Genomic DNA, 20,301 nt, shown 5'->3' with positions numbered 1-20,301 from the left:
TTTCCTACCTGATGTTTAGGGATGTGGTAGGGCCCTGAAGGTGGGGCAAGGCACTGAGTTGGGGGCAACTACAGGGGGAAGGGAGTTGAGGCCCAGGGTTGGCCAGCCTGTCTTTCATTCATTTATTTATACATTCATTTATTCAATAAGTATTGAACACCAAATATGAGCCGAGCATTGGAGATACTTATATGATCCAAACAGATCAGGTTCTTGTCCTTTTGGAGCTGACATTGGAGGGGCGTAGGCAGTGGAAATAAACAGTCAACAAACAAGAGAAGTAACTACATACATGTGTCTGTAGCAAGTGGCATGAAGAAAAGTAAGCAGAGTGAGAGACAGGTAAAGTAGGAAGGAGGTGCTTGCTGTTTTGAATAGGATGGTGAGACAGGCCTCTGTGAGAAGGTGATGTAAGAGCCCAGACCAGAGGAAACAAAGGAAAAATCAATGTGGAATTCTGAGAAAATAGCATTTGGGGCAGAAGGAACAGTCAGTGCAAAGACCCTGTTGTAGGAATGTGCTTGATGAGTTTAAGAGCCAGCATGTGGCTGGAGAAGTGTGAGCAAAGGAGAAGTAGCAGGAAGTGGGGCTAGGGATGAATCACATGGAGCCGTGATGTTTTGGTGAGTACTTTTGGTCTTGGCTCCCAGTCGGGGCGAGCCATGGAAGAGTTTTGAGCAGAGGAGGGACAAGATTTGCTTAGGTTTAATAGCATCCTTGTGGCTGCTGGATGGGGAAGGTACTGGCAGCAGCAGGGAGCCCAGTGTGGAGGCTCCTGGGTTACCCAGGCAGGCGATGACAGTGGCCTGGCCTAGGGCGGCCAGGTAGACAGGATGAGATGTGGTTAGATCAGACTGGTAGGATTTGCTGATAAAAACAGTGTCCCCACCACAGCCCTGGGCCTCAGGACATAGAAAGTTGCTACTCTCTTGGAGCCTTTAGGTTGGCATTGGCTCCAACCCAAGCAACACCTGAGGCCCCTGAGCACCCAGCCCTTACAGGCACTTCCTGCAACCTGGACCCCCTGCCAGCCACAAGTGTTTCACCCTGCCTGTGCCACCAAGGGGGATTGGATGCCATAAGCCCATTTAACACTGGTGAACCCTAGAGGCAGAGTGGCCAGGGGCTCTGCCTGAGCTCACAGAGCCAGTGAGCAAGAATGTCTGAATTTAAACCCACTCTGTCTGCCAAATGTCAGTTCTTGGGCTGCCTCCAATGAGAAGCAAATTGCCACCGGGATTTTCTGGAAGCCAGACCCGTGAGGGCTGCTAGGAGGGCCTGATGGACTATAGTTGTAATTATCTGTGTTCTCTTTGTGACCCATCACCCCATAAGGGCAGGACCTGGGTCTGGCTTGTTCCAGGCAACACTGTAGGTGCTTAAAAGGTGAGTAAATGCGTATAAATGGATGGATGGAGGAACAGACAAACAGAGGGACAGAGGCCCAGCCATGCTCCTGGTCTTCAGGCCACGTGGGTGCTTGTGGAGGACAGACAGGTCAGGGCAAGTTTATCCCGTCAGTATCTGGAGGAAAGAATCCAGAAACTTGAACTTGACAAGTTCAAGTCCCCACGATGCCACTTCCCAGCCATGTGACCTTGGATGAGTAGATACTCTGTGTAAAATGGCACCTGCATCACAGACCATTCGTTTGCTCCCCCAACAGATGTTTCTAGAGAATCCACTGTGTGCCAAGCACTGTTGGGAGAATTAAATGAACTTTCGTGTGCCAGTTAGCATGGACCTAGTATCTCCATAGTAAGCCCTCTATGGGGCGGTTATTGTATTATTGTTATCACTGCACTGGGAGTTTGCTAAGAAGTGTTGGCAGTCTCACCCACACATCCAGGCCTCGAGGTTTGGCCACATTCCCCTTAATGGGCTCTTTGACCCGAATGTGAACTGTCTGTCACCCCTAGCCCAGCTGATGGAATGCAGTAAAGCTAGCTTGGCAGGGAACTGCTTCTCTTAGGCACCACCCCTTGCCCCAGCCTCGGATAATTGGCCCGATACATCTTGGCATCTGAAATTTACATACGGTGCAGGGAGTGATGGATGGCTCTGGTAACTGGGCTGTCTCTCAGCTGCGGCTCAGTTATCCATCTCAGCAGGCTGCGGAGCCATCCGTCTTGTCTCCTTGTTCGTGGCAGGCCGGCATGTGCCCTCCAACCCGGGTCATCCTGCAGCCTCCTCCCGGCGCTGGCCTCGGAGGCCCTCCTGCAGGCGTCACTCCCACCATGCTCCACAGTATCCCCTGAAACCCTTCTACTCAGTGTTCGGCTGAGACTCTGACGGTCAAGCCCTGAACGGCTCTATGGGCCAAAGATGCAGAATGAGACATTTGGTATGCACAGAGAGGGTCTTACCTTGCTTCTGCCACAAAGGACTTCTCATGCTTATATCTGCTAAGAGTCATTCATTCACAAATGTTTATTGAGTGCCTACTATGCACTCAGCACTGAGCTAGAACCCCTGGCTACAGCTGTGAATGAGAGAGGTACAGTCCCCACCCTAAGGGACTGAAATTCCGTTAAAGAGTGTGAACACTGAAGATACTAGACATTCTGCCCATCACTTTACCTACTTGCAATCTGGTTCTCAAGGGATCTTTAAAATAAATCTATGGGCACAAATTTTTACCTCCATTTTACAGACACAGAAACTAAGGTTGAGTCTTTTGTCCAAGGTTACGCTGCTAGTAAAGTATCAAAGCCAAAATTTGGATACAGGTCTGTGGACTCTAAATTATATCATTGTTTCCCAGACAGACAAGACTCTTTCAGAGTTTCTGACACGTAGCATTCATTCATTCATTCATTCATCCATTCATCCATTCATTCTTTCATCCATTCATTCATTGGACCAACAATCATTTCTAGAGTGCATACTATGTATCGGCAACTGTTCTAGGCAATGAGTATATAGTAAGGTAAAAAGGACCAAAATCTGTCTTGTTCTTGTGGAGTTTTCATTGTCTCAAATAAGATAAGTGAAATACACAGTGTGTTTGATAGTGATACATGTTAAGGAGAATAAAACCAAATACAGGAACAGGGAGACCAGTTAAGTGTTATTGCAATAATCCCATTCCTCTGCCTGGAATGCTTACCTTCTGTCTGACACACACATCCTTGTGGCCCCAGGTCAAATACTCCCATCTTGGTGACCCTTTCCCCCCAGTCACAGTAAGTCATCTTGCTGTCTTTTCCCGTTATATTTTCTTCACACTTTTATACTGTATTTAGGCACACAGTGTTGGAATCGACCTGTCTTCTCCACTGCACTGTGAACTTTTCAAGGACAGGGACCATGTTAGCTGGTTTCTGCATACCTGTACCTGGCACAGAATTGTGGCTCAGTAATTAGTTAAAGGGATGATTGGATGGGGGTGGGTGGGTGGGTGGATGATTAATTAGATGGATTATGGATGGATGAGTGGATAAGTGGATGGGTGATTGGACGGGTGTGGGTAAAGGGCTTCCATCCTAGGTAACACCTTCCTGGGCACTGGCAGCCCTTGCCCAAGGTGGGCACCACATAGTGATTCATTAGAAGGGGTAGGTAAAACTCTGCCTCTCCCTTGTCCCATCAGTTTCCATAACCCCTCAGAGGCAAGACAGAAGATATATTAGGGTTTCATTCTTCCAAGCATGCTCTGGAGATCTTGTCTTCACATGTTGGCCTTTGTCCCCTTCTACCAGAATTATTTTAGGCCCTAGCTTGTCTACCTTGGTTTCTGAGCTCTTGGAGAATACAGGCTGTATCTGATTCATTATGGCCCTCCCCCTTATCTCATGCCTAGCACACTGGAGACCATGGATGGGTGGATGGACAGGTGAATGGATGGAGAGGGTCCATCATCTCTGGCCGGATCTCCCTGCAGTAAAGAGAAAGCGGAGTTCCATGTGTGTGTTTGGGGAAGTTGGTGACTGCTCATCCTGGTTTTCCAGGCCTGACCTAGAATTTCAACCATCACTTTGGCCACATATCCTTATAGGAGGTAAGGTACTTAGTACACTCCATAAATATTAGCATAAATATACTAATAGGAACTCAGAAATGTTAGCTATGAGCTCTTATTTTCTATAGGGAACTTCTTTCTGTGTAAGATTTCATTTGAAGACAAGGTTCTAGGGCTTTAAAAAATGAAATCTGATGTTTTATCATATATTTCCAAATAGGACAAATATATATTTGAAAAGACTAGCAGGAACACAAAAGAGATGCCTGGACTTGGAAGGGAGAGTTTATGCAGGCTTCCTGGAAGAGGGGACATTTAAATTGAGACAAAAGGATGAATAAGATCACTCACAAAGAAAGAATGAAATCATCCAGGCTGAGGGAATGAAGTCTGTGGAGCCATACAGTTGGGAGACCCTGCTGCATTTGGATTCCTGCAAAGAATTCAGTCTGGCTGGGAAGGAGAGGAGGAGAAGGGAGGATGGCAGGAGCTGACAGGGACCCAGTGACACCTGAGGTCCTCACTTCCTAAAGCCCGATCCTCAATAATAACTGCATTCTTTTTAGAAAGTGTCTTCTTAGAGTTGGTTTTGGGAGGACATGTCTGAATCCCCCAAAAGTGTGGTTGTCTTTGGAGCTGATTGTCTTTGAATCTGACACATTGTATGTGCTGTCCCCCCAGGACATATGACGGGGGAACTGACATACATATACATAACTTGGGTTGCGTCTTAATGTGTTTCTTCTGTGAGAACATAGCATCTAGCCCGAAGTTTTGTATGTAGTTGACACTTTAAGATCACGTGTTGAATTTCAAAAGCAACTCTTGTAAGATTCCCCTTCCCTCCTGCTTGGGAGGCACAATTTAGCTCAGAATGTTCCACCTGCCTCCCTGGAGATAATTCACCGTACTCCTTCCCCACCTAAGACCCACCCTTCTCCCTGAGCAAATCCAATCTGTTAAACAGCTGTGTGACTTGAGCAGGTAGTCTAGGCTGTCTGTGTTCTCAGTTTCTTCATCTTTAAAATGGCAGAATCAGATTCAGGTAATTTTGAAGTGTGGGACGTAGACTGACTGCTGGACATGAGATGATTGTAAGCAGTCAGTAGACCAGGCTTTAGAGGGATCTACTCATGTCAGCAGGAGTATGTATTCCTTCTCAGTGCTCTTCCATTCCTTCTAACAAGAAGAAAGTCTGTCTGGTGCTACACTACCTTTAACATCTCTCTAGCATTTGGTAACTAACCTCCTTTTATACCAAAGACACATAGCAGTGCTTTGTTTTATTGGTAGTTTATTTCAATGGCTGCCATCTGTTTATGACCTGGGATTCTCTAGTGATTAAAAAAAAAAAAAAAAAAGTATCCTTTTCAAATGTACTTACTTAGGTCAAAAAGAAGAGGGGAGGTTTATTATGAAGGTCAAGAACAGGCAAACTTAATCTATGATGCTAGGGTCGGAATAATGGCTACCTTTAGAATGTATTCACAAGGAGGTACAAGGGAGCCTCTAAGGTGCTGGGAACACGAACATTCTATATCTTGATCTGGACAGTGGTTGCAAGCATGTAGAAATTCAGTCTTAAAATTGAGCTTAAAGTTATACATGTCTTAAAAAGAAAGAAATAGGAGTCAATTTGAAGATAAATATTAAATAGTAATTCATGTGGTATATTAATATGGCAAAATGCATGCCAGAGGGGTGTGTGTGGTTGAAGTTTGAACAATGATGGACCGGGCGACCCAAGTTTCCTTCTGGTTCATACGTTCCGAGACTCTGAGTGCTTTGAAGATCTAAGTCTCAAAGTTGCCCAGCACACTGATGGCAGATCCTCTCAGAGCTCGGGGCACTTGCTGGGCAGTGGGCACTTACGGTGGGGAAGCAGCAGGACTGTAGAGCCCATCTTCCCACAGAAGAACCCTTCCATCCCACCCCAGCTTCTTCTTGCTGCTCCTGGTCCTGGGTGCAGCTCAATCCCAGCTTCCTTTTTCTCTGTGCATTGGCCCGAGCCTCAGCTGCATCCATCATCTGCTTCAAGCTCATTAAAATTATTTCTTTTTAGTTGCAAATGGGCTGTTTATGATGATCATTATTTGAATGGTCTGCGCTGGGCTCCGGGCTGTCTGTCTGCTGCTGATGGCAGGTTAATCAGATGAGTCTCCTCCCGGCCTGGGCCTGGTCCAAAGTCTGGGGCTGTGTTAATCATGGCTCCCCTAGGGCTGGGGGCTGAGGGCCAGGGTGGGAGAGGAATGGAGTTCTGCTTGATCATCAAAGGAGGGCCTTGCTAGTCGTGTATGTGTGTAGTGGCTCAGACATTCATTTCTAAAACTCTGCTTCTAAAACTCAGCTTCAGACCTGTTCTGGTTTACGTTTATGAGAGTTTTTTCCATTCCTTTAAAATAAATACAGTGCTGGGATCTTTTTTATTTTAAGTGTTTTTACTTATTTTTTTTTAAGATTGTATTTATTAATTTGACAGAGAGAGAAACAATGAGAAAGGGAACACAAATAGGGGGAGTGGGAGAGGGAGAAGCGGGCCTCCCGGTGAGCAGACCCGATGCAGGGCTCCATCCCAGGACCCTGGGGAAATGACCTGAGCCAAAGGCAGATGCTTAAAAATTAAGCCACCCAGGCACCCTATATTTTGTTATCTTAAATAAGCTCCTCACCCAGCGTTCAGTTTCACAACCCTGAGATCAAGACCTGAGCTGAGATCGAGTCAGACACCCAACTGACTGAGCTACCCAGGCACCCCAGGCATATTTATTTTAAAAGACTCATTGATTCTGTTGTTGGCCCTTTGCTTTGTTAGTGTTCAAATGCCCTATCTTTTAGGATGAGTGGGAGTGGTTTTTAATGTTTTTCTTTGATGCAGTAAAACTTGGCTATACTCTGTTGATCTTCCTTTTTCTTTCTTTGGTGATATTTTTATGGACCTGTGAAACCCAGAACTCTTAGAATCACTGATCTAGTAATGAGACCTGAGATGTTTTCTGAACTCTCAGTTTATCCAAATAACAGAATAATATCATTCAACATTTATTGAACACTTGGTCCTGTGCTTGATGGTTTATACAATTATACCATTTAAAACAAGCTCCCTGAATATCCCCCGGCTAGTGGAAAAGTGGAGCAGAAGTCCTACGAAGAGCCAGGCATTATAATTTTGCCTTTATTATCCACCAACGGGATAATCCACACCTGTATTATTAGAATTGACTGTAACTTATTTCTTAGTTGCTTCGTGAATCCCAAACAGACACACTGATGTGCTTATTACATGAGGTGAGGTACGTAAGGAGCTTAGCATGGTACCCGATACATATAAGCACCCAATGAATGATAATTATGATTATTATTTACTATTACTGTTATTGATGATTTTGTTTTTAGTGAGCTTACCATAGAAATGTGGCAAGAACTTAGGGTTGAAGTATGAGCATTAGAAGTAGGCAAAGTTGAGAAGAACATAGACATTGTTTGCTCTTCTCTGGCTCAACAGGAAAGACACCATGAGCTGGGCTTAAGCAGGCTTGGGGCTGGGGGTTCTGACAACATTCCCCAGCCTGGTGTTGCCTCTGCTGTGACTTCAGTGTGGATGCAGCAGACAGATTTATACCCACCAGCATCCTGGGAGGTTCTGGTGAAGGGATTCAGTCACACAGCATAATTGTCTGGTACAACACTTCAAGTCATTGGACTTATCCTGCTGTGAAATTTCCTCTCAGGGCCTGGGTTTGCTGTTTAACTGAGGAGTCCAAGTCCAACACCAACCAGGTATATTGTTTGCTGTGGTGTGGGGAAGGACAGTGTCCCAGAGATTAGAACATAATGTCAGAAACTTGATAATCCAAAACCACATCATGTCCGCCCAAGTCCCTGTTCTGCTTGTTCTGCAGCAACATAAAATCACATCTTTGTCTCCAAGACAGATGAGAAAAACTAAGGGAACCTGTGAGCATTTTATCACAACTCGCATTGACCATGACACTCCAGTTCCTTCTCTCCTGCCAAGTGAGGTTCTGTCCACCTGGCTGCACCACCTGGTTGAATTTTATCTACCTTTGATCAGTCCTTTTGCTGCAGACTTCTCCCTAGTCACTCAATATTTTGGTTGTGGTCGATTGTAGTGTCTTTATTGGAAACTATTTTTAAATGATAAATCTAAAGTGGCCTTTTTTCTCCTGTCACTCTGGTGGACTGTCAGAAACTGCTTCTGTCTCTCCTCTCTAATGATACCTTCTTCTTTACCGGGCTTAAAATTCCATTGAGCATTTGTACCAGCAGCGCCTGCACCTTCAAGTCGGTGTGTCTAGTGCTGTGGCATAGAATTGACTTCAGCACCTTGGAGAGCACCACACCTCTGAAGCCCCACTCTATTTCACTACTTTCATGACTTGGCCTTCTCTCTTCTAGTCCCGTGGTTCTCCAAGAGGTTAGACATTTCTCCAGAAATAGAAATTCCCTTCCCAGTTTCTCCCTAAGGCACCCTAGGCAGAGACACTTCTACTGGGCTTGGGGTAGGCTCTCCTGCCTCTGATGGGTATGAGGTTTATGGTGCTACGGTGAACTGCTATAGAGCAGATTTACCGACTCAGACATGATATAAGACAATTACCATGCATTTCGTCTCTTACAGGGAAAAGGATTTGCAGCGGGTTAATAGTACTTTTATTTCATTATCTAATGGTAAAAGTGTTTCATTGTGTGTGCAAGATGAATGCGTATTAGCGATGACAAATGGGGTCTTTCAACACGGTGCCGGGCCTCATCATACATATGTTAGATTAAAGAGTTCACCCTAGAAATACACTCTTGCATCTGCGTGTGTGTTTTTAATAAATCTGATTGCAGAAATTTATTGCATCACCGGATTTAGGAAATTATGGGGCTTGATTGCTGCAAATATAATCGGGTGATATATACAGAAATGCTCCTCGAGTTATGGTCCAGAAAAAAAGCCCATCTCGGGATGGTGCAAGAAAGCAGCAGACCACATAAACAGAGCATTTCTTGAATTATGCAAATGAAACCCATAACAACTCATGGTGAATTGTACTCCCCTTGTGAGACTGCCACCATTAAAGCGAAGAAAGCCAAGAGAGGGGTGATCAAATATACATGTACAACCAGCAGACGCTGTCTGTGATGTGTGTGAGCTGGAGCGGCCCCCCTTCCATCCCTCACTCTTTTTTTTTTCCCCTCGACGGTACGTCCTGTAAAAACCTGGTCTGGCACCTTCATTGCACATAAGCAGGCTAGGCACCTTCCAATCCCTTTCTTCTGAATCCAGGAGTCTTCAGTGAAATATTTCTTATACTTGAAGTGAACCTTAAATGATTTACTGCAGGATACACAAAAGGTCAGCTTGCTTCTTATTGGCACCTTCATTTTTCCAAAATCTACTGAAATTAAAAAGCCATCTATATCTTAAAAGGCGTATTTATGAACCCTTAAGTGTAAGTAAGTCATAGTTGGAACAGTTCCCACCTCTGATATATGAAAGCTGTCGACAGCACTTTCTTACACTATAATATGCCCATACAATATGCCGCACTTTACTATTTTGACACGGTTTGGAGATGTTTTCTACAGTTACTGACAAGCTTATGCCATCACTCCTTTGGAAATTTAAGAGGTGGGGCAGAGGGGTGGGGGAGAGAGTGAAAAAAAAAAAAAACTCCACCCAACTTTATGGGAGATTATTGATCTTCCGATGAGCAAAAAAAGCTGTCCTGGATTTTTTTCAGTTGCATCCCGTTTTGTAAATTATTCATTTGTGCCAGGAGTCAATATCCTGTCTTTTCTCTCAGCTTTGTAAGTTAAGAAAACTTGTTCAGAATGCTGTTTTGTACGATGATGAAAAAGGAAAAGGAGGGGAAAAAAATCTTTCTCTTTTCTCTCTTTCTCTCTCTCTCTCCCTTTTTTTTTTTTTTTTTTTGTATTGTTTCAGAAGGAGCTTAATTCCGTCGCTTCCGAGCTGTCTGCACGGCAGGAGGAGAGTGAACATTCTCATAAACATTTAATTGAACTCCGCCGGGAATTTAAGAAAAATGTACCTGAGGTACAGTATATTTGCTGTTATAGAATTAACTCAGTAGGAATGCAGATTTTTCTCTGTTCAAACTGTATTTTGGAAACTGTAGACATAAGTGACTAACAAGAAAAGAAGCTAATTAGCCACAAAGAGACATTACAGCCCCCAACCTTTGGGTGTTTCTTGGTATAGTGGCGCTCAGTGGTGCTATCTAAAGTGAGGGCAGGATGCTTCTCCTTTGAAGTCTTTGTTTCTGCAGGCTCCCTAAAACATCCACTACCCCCTGATATTCATCTCTAGTCAAATGCTTGGCCTTGACGCAAAAACAGTTTGTCTAGGGTTCGTGATCTTATTTTCCTTTTCCATTGGTGTCGGGGAAGGACAGCTCTGGGCTCCTCCACCCTCTCTGGGCCTTCCCTCAGTCTCCTCTAAAACACCTCCCGCTGCCATAAAGAGGCCTCCTTCTTCCCCTTCCCTTCTTGCTTTGCAGCTCCAGCCACCAGCTCTGACTTTCCCAGCTGCCCTAAGGGTGGTCCAGACAGAGCAGTCCTGTCCCCTTGCCCCCATAGCATAAGGGCCTCCCAATGGAAGAGACTAGAATGGGCATGTTTTTGTTCTTTACAGGAGCGAATGTGTTAATTCCTTTACTTTCTCTGTCAGGCCCCCTGTTGCTGCTCAGATCTTTTTAAAAAAAAAAAAAAAGGATGAAATAAACACAAAGAGGAATAATAAAGCCTTCTGATTCCATGTAATGTTATCAAAGATGTGACACATCAGAGCCACTGGGTAACAGAGACCCTGACTGCCCCCAAAACCAACTTTGCTTCTCTGTGGTCAGCAGAGGTTAATAGTTGACCTCTCTGTCCTAACCTACTTGGGAGGCCCGGATCTTGGAGGAGGGTGGGGCAGCATGTGGCATTCTGAAAATATCAGATGTTGATTCCACTCTGCCTGTTAGAATCACCCAGGGGTCCTGCTGCCCTCTTCCTGCTAGAGGAGGAGGCCATGGAAAGATGGAGAAGAGGCAGGCCAACCCAGGTATTGGGCTACATGAGCACAGAGTGGTCAAGTCTTCTAGCTGTGAAATTCTCCTCACAAGTCATAAGGACCTTCAGTTCTTCAAGGCAAGAGAGGGAAGTGGACTATAGCTAGAACTTGCCCATGGAGCAAGTATGGAAGGAATCCTAGGTTTGCGAGGTGAGAGAAGGAGTAAGAGTCTCAGGTCCAAGTGTCTCCCATGTCACGCCTTCAAAAAGGCCAATTCAAGTCCTGGGCTTGACTCCTCGAGCTAAGAAGGCATAGGTGATGGTGAGCACCCTTTGCTTCCTTCTTGGAACAGAGAACAATTTGGTATTTAAGCTGATTTTCTGCCCAGAAAGAGGATGCCAGAAGCTTGGCCTCTGACTCTCCATTCTGTGGGATGCACAGATGAAGCAGCCCTAGATCTTCGCAGACCTACGTGCCCTCACTCTGGTCAGCACAGATTCTCCATCTCATCCTCCTCTCCCAGGCCACATGGGAGCCCCCAGGTGATGAGGGAAATCCAGGCCAGGTTTTAAGCCTCTGAGTTCAGCTTACATAATTTTAATACTGCATAATTATGCAATTATGTAATTAGGAGGAATAAGTTTCCATTCCTATTATAGTCGCGCCTCTGAAAATTCTCTTTTTTGGAACTAGTCTCTCCTGATTGGGAGAGTCATGCCAAGGCTTTATTTAAGAACATCATCTGGCTGGTGCCCAACTCACCTCCTGCTGGTGCCTATGCTCAGCTTCCCTCCCAGGGGTGAAGCATACAGGACAGGGGGCTTCTAGAAATGGTCAGCATTGGCCCAAAGTCCTGCCAACCCACCCCCACCCCAGGCCCTCAGATTTGAATTCCCTTGAGTGTGGCGTTATGCAGATAGCTTATTTGGGTTGCCTGTTGACCTGCATCCAAAGCCAGCCTATCTCAGGACCTTGGTCTCCCCTTTCAGAAAATCAGGGGACAAGAGAGATGATTTCTGAGGCCCCTTCCAACTGCAACATTTCCTGAACGTGGACCAGAGGTTTAACCTGCTGATACGTTTTATTTAGTCTGTAAAGTCAGTTGGGTTTTACAATAAGTTACCAACATTTGGCATCTCAGTAGATTTCACCCAAAACCCCAGATTTCTAGTATCTTTTGAGACTCTTTGGTGGATCTGATCACACAGGGGCTCAATGCCCACATGGCGGTCACCAGCTAGAGCTGAGCAGCTGCTACCTCCATTACACGGTGCTTGGGGCTCGCCCGATCCTTGCCTCCCAGCCTGCCTCCCGCATGTCCATTCCCTGCACCCCGGCCTCTGTGGGCACTTGAGTTCACAACCTGGGACCTGGGTTTTCATGCATTTCCTTTTCCATGGCTCAGCACATGCACTCATAGCTCCTTGTGATCAAATCCACTAGATTCGCACACTCTCCCTGTGTCCCCCCTGAAGATCCCAAACATACCATCAGTATATCACCAGCTCCAAGGAGCCCTGGGGGACACTAATCAGTGAGGAGGGGTACCCAGGACCCAGAGGCGGGATCATTTTCAGGGACAGAAACACAACCTTATCTTGTAATTAAGAGATTTATTCTTTACCTGAACATATGTATTCTTGTGCCTACGTCTTCCTTCCCTGCTTCTCTCTACTGTCCCCTCTCCCCACGCTCTGGAGCCCCCCTCAACTCCTTCCGCAGGGGTCTCTTGTGGGACGTGACTGACAGCAGTCATGGAGTCACTCGTGGGTCTCAGGAAACTGAAGCATTTAGGGTTGGAATCTTGGTGACACTAGGTTCTAAAAGGCTTCCCTCTTGCGTGCTGGGGAGAACCCACAGGAGCCAACCAAGGGAGCCCTTGGGGCTGAGAACCTCATGGTCACTTGTGAAAGGCAAGAAGTTAGGGTCCAGAAACAGAAGACTCCCTTCTGAAGACAGCTCACTACCACAGAGTTCATCAGACATTTACAGAGCCCCTCCTCTGAGCTGGGCACCAGGGGGGTGCCAGAAACCGCTTGTTCTGGAGAAGAAAGAGAGACAAGTACAGAAGTGATGTTGCTAAAATGTAAAATGGAGTCTTTTCCAGAGAAGGGCAGTTGGGTGGGGAAGCAGACAGAGATGGCCACCTGAAGGAGACAGCCCTGAGCAAATGTTTGAAGGACAGAAGGTTTTTATGAAGGGACTTTGGTGACATGCTGCTGGGTGTAGAGAGTCGAGCCCACCTCTTCAGCAAGTGTCAAGTCATAGAACGCACCACTAGTCCCATGAGCGCTTTACATAAAAAAAGTTCCCTGGTCAGATCTGTTTGGGAAGCACTCCTTCTTTCCCCTCCTCTTCTGGAAGTTCCCAATGTGCATTATACTAAAGGCTCCAAAAAGTCCTGCAGGGAAGAAACTTGATGTTGGACTTTATTTCCTAGGCTGATTTGGCTTGGCACCCTATGTGTGTGTACACGTGCGTGTGTCTGTGTGTAGGTGTATATATGAGGAAATATGAGAACCCCTGAGGAAATCCCATGGAGCACACGTCCCACGGGATACCTTTGGGCAATGCTGGCCTGGGGGACAACAGTGCATTGCAAGCAGGGGCCAAGGGGGTATCCCACCTGGCACTGTGGTGAACTCTTCGCTGATCTCTTTTTCAGGAAATCAGAGAGATGGTGGCTCCTGTATTAAAAAGCTTCCAAGCTGAGGTAAGACCCAAGGCCCATGGCATGCCACAGAAACATTCCCTGCTTCCCTTTCCTGTCCCCCCTGGAATTGCCAGAGGAAGCCAGCAGCCTCTGGAAGCTTAGGAGAAACCTGCCCATCCCCACTGCAGACTCCACCCCATTCTTTCCAGATCAGCCAGTGGTGACATGATGAGAACGGGTTCTCTGTTCTATTGGATGGGATTCTGTGTCTGGTCCCAAGAAATCTCCCTCTCCCTAGACTTTGTCCAGCCTTACAGCAGCTCTGCTATATACAGTTTCTGTGACCTTGAACAAACCACCTCACCTTCCAGGCTTGGTTTCCCATTTTTTAAAATCAAGAGGTTTGAAATCGGTGACTTTTGCTGTCCCCTGGCATTCTGCTTGGCTTTGATTCTCTAAAGTGGTCTTGCAGAGAAGTCCAAGTAGTCGCCAGCCCACCCTGAAATCCTCTCTACTGACCCACCATCTGAGTATAAAACCAACCCTACTGACGTTCTCTCCTGACAACGCATCAGTCCCTATTTCCTTCGGCAGTAGCTGGGCTGTCTTCAGCCGGTTATTTCTCTGGCCTTCCTAGACCTCTGTCATGCGGCTGAACCTCCCCCCCTCCTCTTGGCTTGGCTTTGCGACCAGGATTCTGAACATGTCCGCTTGTCCTGCTGACAAGGGAGGCAGGCGGGGAAGAGAATGGAGTCACACTGAGGCAGGGTAGTGCAAGGGGAAGCCATTTGTCAAATGTTCCATCTTCAGGGGGGCTCTTCTCAGTCTCCCTGGATTCAGGCAGGACCTGGGAAGGATTGGCCCTTCTCCGAGCTCTCCGGTGGAGATGCAGTTTAAGTCTGTCGTCCGCCAAGCACCACATTACTTTAAATCTGTCTCTTTGGAACCGCGTAAGCGCATAAGGCAATATTAAAGTAAACAATAACTAGATTTACACAAATGTCGCTGATTTCCATATTTTTCATCCCTTCATTTTATTACTCAGTTGACTGATGTGCTTATTTATTTATAGGGCCATCCAGGATTGATTCATTTGGTTGTGAGGTGCCTGATCTGAAAGAGGACGGCGGCGGGCTGGGGCGGGAGCTGGGGGAACATACCAGAAAGACCAATATTGTTGGGAATTTGTTGTCATGGCTTTGTGTTTTTAAAAAAGAGGTTCCCATCTGCCAGGCCCTGGTCCCATGAGGGGCTCTCAGTACACAAGCCCTCTCAGGCAGCTGATCCCTCAGGGCAGCCCAGAGATAGGCACTGAGCGTCACTTTCTCAGCTGTGCCCTTGCTTCGGCTGGTATGGACAGAGCTTCTCTTAGCCACTTAAAGCCTCAGTTTCCCTATCTGTTCATGGGAATAAAGACACTCCTGATCTTTTTTGTGTTGTATAAGGACTGAGAAATAATGTAATGCCTGGCACACAGAGAGCTGCCGGGCAGTAAAGAGCAGACTTCGGAGCCAACCTGGGATGAACCCTGCCTCTGCCGGTTCCTCACTGTTTGACCTTGGACAAGTTCCTTAGCCTCTCTGTTACTTTGTCTTCTTATCTGTAAAACTGGGTAATCATTCTATCTCCTTCATAGGGTCATGACTGAGGAAGAACAAAGTGCTTAGAACATTGGTTTATTTTAGTGGTCCTGGTTATTTTATTATTCCTGTTATCCATCACCTCCAGTGCCTCTGCTAGTCTTGGACTGGATTCTACCTCTTTCTGAGTATGTGTTCAAGGCTTTTCTCCAAAAGAGGGGGCTTGCTATCCCTGAAGGAAACAGCCGTGACTTACATCACCTTTTCAATAGGAGAAAGAGTTCAGTGTTAACGTTTGGATAATGATCCAGAGATTACCCCAGTGCCACGTGGCAGAAAGCACGTGCAAATCAGACTGAGACAGGCCCAGCCTGAATCTCAGTCCTGCTGCTTCCCTAGCTGTGTGGCTGGGGAGAAGTTCCTTAACCTCTCTGAGCTTCAGCTTTTCTCCTCTCACCAATGAAGTTAGCAGTAAGGATTCAAAGAACTAAGGGTAGAGGCAGTTGACACCGTGTCTGGCACACAGCTGGTATTCAGTAACTCACTGAGAGAGAGCAAGTTTTAGTGGGTCCGAAAGGGAAGACGAAGCTGAATTCTCATTTCCAAATCTATGTAGCATGTTGAATTCACTGTTTTAATAGCTGAGGATCTCCAAATAACTTCGTTAATTTTCTTAAGAGGGCTTTCCATCGTCCCTTTAATGTACCAAAAAGACTACATTTGTCTGGAGTTTTATTCCTGAAACCCCTGCTTTCCTGATGATCTATTGACTAATCCGTCGCAGCCGCCAGGTCCCTCCCCGTGCCTCAGGGGAGAAACGGCGCCAAAGAAAGGTGTTAATAAAAAGCATCTTCTTCGTCCAGAACAAACTGCTCACGCACAAGCCGTTTATAATCCAAATTTGATTTTCATTTTAATTTTTTTAATGAGGGTTCATCCTTTATGCCACTTCCCTCTCGCGATCCACCAGGCTCCAGGCTCAGAGCTGAGGATTCCCAAGTGGGCATTAATCACCTCCCAGGAATATTCCCTGAGGCAAACACCGTCTCAAGTCACATAAAGTAGCCCATAAAACGCCAGGGCTGAATATCGTACCCGTCATTCCTTCTTCCCCAGTGTGAGCCTCTTGTTGAAATATAACACGTTCAAGTTCATTCCTTAATTTCACTTCACCGGCCGTGGCGTATAAAGAATCTGGGCATCCTCTTTATCTCTTCTTTCCGTATGTGTGTGGCCTTTTTTTTCTTTCTCGTGTGTATGTGTGTGCATGTGCGTGTGTGTGTCACGCACTCACACTGGTGGGAGGGGTGCGGAGAGGAAGTGAATTTGCCCTGCTGTGAATCAAGGAAGGTTTTTCTCTCCGCCTTGATTGCTTAAAGGACAGTCTTGATTCCCCCTGTTCAGGGAAACAAAGACAGCCAGAGAAGGTGGCTTAATGGAGACAGCTTGAAATGGCCAAAGTTTGAATATCCTTGCGCGCAGAGAAAAGAGCAAGACGAAAGCCCCGCTAATTACAAAAGTTGCTTTATGAAAGATAATTCAAAGCAATAATTTAGCAAACATAATCAAGTCGCACAGATGGGGTTGTTGATGGATGGATTGCAACATGCAATTAGCAGCTCTCGCAGTTACATATCATTAACCCTCCGAGCACAAAAATTATTTTCTCATTATTAGTTGAAAAGGTAAAATTAAGCTGACTAGACAGTAAAGGAACAAACTACAATTAATTACCTTCATTTATTACAGTCATTATTTTAAACTTATTTTTACTTGGAGAGCGAGATGAAAACATCTAAATTAAAAGTTTTGTTATGCTAAACCAGAGGTGAAACTTTTCTAAGGAGTGTGTGTGCTGGCCCAGCCAGGAAGACAGCAGGACCACTGCAAGGGTTTTTTTTTTCTCTCTGCTTCCTTCTTCTTCCACCAGGAAGGGGATGTGGCCTGTGAGATAGAAAACCCTTTGGCGGAGTCAGAGCAGACACATTAACCAGGGCCTGATGGAAACACTGCCATTTGGGACCCACGGGGGCTGCTGCCTCCTCTGACCCCCTAGGGTCTAAGTCCCAATCAAACACTGACAAACACGTGACGTTGGCAGGTGCCTTCACGTCTCTGAGCCACTGATTCCTCATGACAGCTCCTAGGATTGCGTGAGTTCAGTGAGATCCTCTGTCAGGTGGCTGGCAAGTCATTGGTTCTCATCATGGGGGGGTGTGTTTGGTGGCACGGAGCCAAGATATGCTCTCTCTGTTCTCTCAGGACCCAAGGAGTTTGTGCAGCATGACCACCCTCTCAGAGCGTAGAGATGAGACCGAGCTACCACTTATAAGAGACATACTCATCATCTGTTGAATCCTTGCAATCACTTATTCACTCAACAAACCTTCATGTAATCCCTATTGCATACCAGGTGGTGTTCTAGGTGCTGGACACAGTGAAGGTCATGACCTGGCAGTCAACTAGATGCTTCTTGATGTGGGGGAGGGCAAGTGGGCAAGTATTTGTGTCAGTTCCAGAAGGGCCGCCTTTCTACTGGGCGCCTCACAGGTCCACATAACAGATACTCCTGGAACATTTACTATGTGCCAGGCTGTAAACGAAAGCTGTGGAAGGTCCAGAGATGGTGAGACACCATCGCTGCCCTTAAGGAATGTCATTAGGGGTTCATTGAGTACCTGTGATAGAAATAATGCCCAGTCATGTCAAGAGCTCATGAGAGGCCTCTTGATTTCTTCCCAGAGCTTCTGCTTCTTTGCTGAACCTCACACACTACCTCCCAGGCCCTGCATAACTGCATTCTGTCCGACATTCCCCCACAAGAGATGGAGCTTGGTTTCCATTCTTTGAATCTGGGCCTGATGGAGGTGACCCTCTGCCAGCAGCAGGTGGAGGCCTTCAGCAGACTGGTAGTGCTGTCTCTTGCGTCTTCCAGCCCCACCTGTATGTAGGCCCTGGGGGATGAGACTCCATATGCAGGAGAAAAGCAGGGAGCACCAAGGCCCCAGCACCAGTCAAGGAGCCATGGTGTCCATCCAGCTCAGTGGAGCCATCAGGCAATACAGCTGTAGCAGCCACCTGGCTGTGACTGCCTGAGAGATGACAAGAGAACTGCCCAGCTGAGCCCCATCAACCCATAAAAGCATGAGAGATAATAAGAAGTAATTGCTCTGGGCCACTCCATTTTGGGGCGGCTGGTTACACAGCAGTAGATCACCAGAATAGCCAGGATTCGCAGAGCGCCAAATTCTTTCCCCTCTTTCCCCTGATGCTCAGCTGTCTTCTGCTTCTCTCCTCTCCCCTCTCTCTTCCACCTTCTCCTCTCCTCCCTCAGCCTTTTAGCAGATTTCAGCCTTCTCAAAACATTTCCCCCAGCACCAAGTTCTTTGGCGTCCATCTCTGGAGAGCACAGCCTCCCCGCCCCCCGCCCCTCCAGTTCCAGAGGGAGAGGGCCGGTTGCTCCCAGAACAAAGTGCCTCATGTTGCCCTGCAGACACTGAGGTGGGGAGGGTCAACAGTTTGGAAGATTCTGTCTCTTCTCCTTTGTATTTCTTCTGATGGGATTGAGGGACAACTCTGAGACAAACCCCAATGGCCAAAGGAGTCTAGAGCAGACCCAGTGGAAGGTTTGTGTATGGAGGAGCAGAGAGGTGGTGTTGAAATAGAGATTTGCAAGAAAGCAAAAGATGGAGTCTCCCTGCCTCCCCTGCAGCTCATGTAGGTGGCAAAATAGAGCACTGTGACCTCCAGCTTGACGGCTCTGCCTCTGTGGATGTTTGTTGGGTGAGTGGACAATTTAGTCAATCAAGGAGCAAGTAAATATGTTTACCTGTAGTCCGGTCAGATATCCTCTACTATGTCATCTCTGAAGTGGGATGGGGACGCTTGTCCCCCCGATTCACATGGGATCAGGGGAGCCACAATGGTCAGAGATACAAGATATTATGACCTGCTGTAGTTCGAAGCTTTCCAGAATCTTCCCTGCAGGCCTCACCAAGGCCAAAGGTGCCAACACTGTCTCCCCTGAGTCCCTCTCATTTTGAGGTGGGCACACAGCTAGAAATGCCACCTTTTGCCCACATCAGCTTGCCAGGATCTTGTGGTTGATCAGACCTGGGCCACGATGCCCATGGTGTCCCCTCCTGATCTGGGTGACTCTAAAGCCTCATTGTCCACTGTTATCATTTAGTAAGCAGCCAGCCTTGGCACTAAAGGAGAACCTTGCATTTGTTAGAGAAGTCTCTCCACGTGACTTTCCTTGCACATCGACTATATGCTGCACACTTTCTAATGGTTATGTCATGTGTTTTCCATAATATGTCTGTCAGGGAGAGGTTCTGTGATTATCCCCTTTTACGTTTAAGGAAACCAAGGGCTCACAGAGGAGGTAGCCAGCACCCATCCAGTGCCTCGGTCTGCACCCGCGGCAGGAGGGAAGCAAGGGAGCATGGATTCAGGCCCAGGAGGGTGATGTAGGATGATGAAAGTCCTTAGGGCAGAAACCCCAGGTCATTGGGTCCCACCACTGACCGGCCCCTGCCTGCCTCTCCCCTCAGCAAGCAGACAGCCTGACTCGTTCCTACCTCAGAGTGTTTGTATTTGCTGTTCTCTTTGCCTGATTCACTCCTTTCAAGTGTCAGATCCTCCGGGAGTAAGGAAGCCCTCCCTAACCAGCTCCCCACCCCCGCCACCTTTCACAGCACAGCCCTTACACTTACCCAGCAGGACATTTCCAGGTGCCGGATCATTCAGGCCTTGGGGCTGCTTCCAGGGCTTTGGCTCTGACTTAGAATTAGTTGGGAGCCATAGGAGACTTTAGAGCAGACCAGGTCAGACTCAGGTTTCAATAGGATCCTTCCCAACTGCTAATCACGTGGCATGAGGTAGGGTGTGCTTGGCCTTTCAGAGATGACTGAGAGAAGGCGGCTGTGCCCCTTGTACCCTCTACCTGACCCCCTCTTCACCACCTCCATCCAGTGCCCAAAACCTGAAATCATTGTTGGCTTGAAGGAACACCACCTGTTCCGGCCCCAAACACTGAGTATCTTTTTTCCCTCCCAGGCACTCAGGGGCAGGGAAGGAG

General features: G+C 46.9%; 1 protein-coding gene across 11 annotated transcripts in view; it reads left to right on the top strand.

Moving 5' to 3' along the window:
* Window positions 1-20,301, top strand: part of CUX2 (cut like homeobox 2) — a 325,643-nt gene that overhangs the window by 216,116 nt on the left and 89,226 nt on the right. For 9 of the 11 annotated variants that reach the window (XM_082698265.1, XM_082698268.1, XM_082698271.1 and 6 more), the window contains 2 exons: window positions 9,915-10,025; window positions 13,651-13,698. In XM_082698265.1, coding sequence (XP_082554391.1) covers window positions 13,663-13,698 — 36 coding nt within the window. In that variant the 5' untranslated portion in view covers window positions 9,915-10,025; window positions 13,651-13,662. The remainder of the gene's footprint in view (window positions 1-9,914; window positions 10,026-13,650; window positions 13,699-20,301) is intronic. The other 2 variants (XM_082698269.1, XM_082698270.1) reach the window with 2 other exon arrangements.

The sequence above is a fragment of the Mustela nivalis genome (assembly GCF_964662115.1).
Source record: "Mustela nivalis genome assembly, chromosome: 14".
NCBI classification, from domain to species: domain Eukaryota; kingdom Metazoa; phylum Chordata; class Mammalia; order Carnivora; family Mustelidae; genus Mustela; species Mustela nivalis.
Note: the sequence above shows the minus strand (reverse complement) of the source record. Positions and strands in the feature narration are given on the sequence as shown.